General features: G+C 52.0%; 1 protein-coding gene across 1 annotated transcript in view; it reads left to right on the plus strand.

Moving 5' to 3' along the window:
- Positions 1-12: 12 nt before the first annotated feature.
- The window catches only part of LOC112616967 (mucin-3A-like), a gene marked incomplete at both ends in the record, with an annotated part of 1,019 nt that continues 750 nt past the window's right edge, over positions 13-281 (plus strand). Inside the window, one exon of the mRNA XM_025373711.1 lies at positions 13-281. Within this exon, the coding sequence (XP_025229496.1) occupies positions 13-281 (269 nt within the window).

A 281-nucleotide genomic window follows, 5' to 3' on the forward strand; every position in this document is an offset into this window, starting at 1 on the left:
ACTTCTTCGATCAGAACCACCGAGACCACCTCACACAGTACTCCCAGATTCACTTCCTCAATCACCACCACCGAGACCCCCTCACACAGTACTTCCAGCTTCACTTCTTCCATAACCACCTCTGAGATCCACTCACACGGTACTCCCAACTTCACTTCTTCGACCACCACCACGGAGACCACATCCCACAATACTCCCAGCTTCACTTCCTCAATCACCACCACCGAGACCACATCCCACAGTACTCCCAGTTTCACTTCTTCAATCACCACCACTGAGAC

The sequence above is a fragment of the Theropithecus gelada genome, unplaced genomic scaffold, assembly GCF_003255815.1.
Source record: "Theropithecus gelada isolate Dixy unplaced genomic scaffold, Tgel_1.0 HiC_scaffold_15145, whole genome shotgun sequence".
Classification (NCBI taxonomy): Eukaryota; Metazoa; Chordata; class Mammalia; order Primates; family Cercopithecidae; genus Theropithecus; species Theropithecus gelada.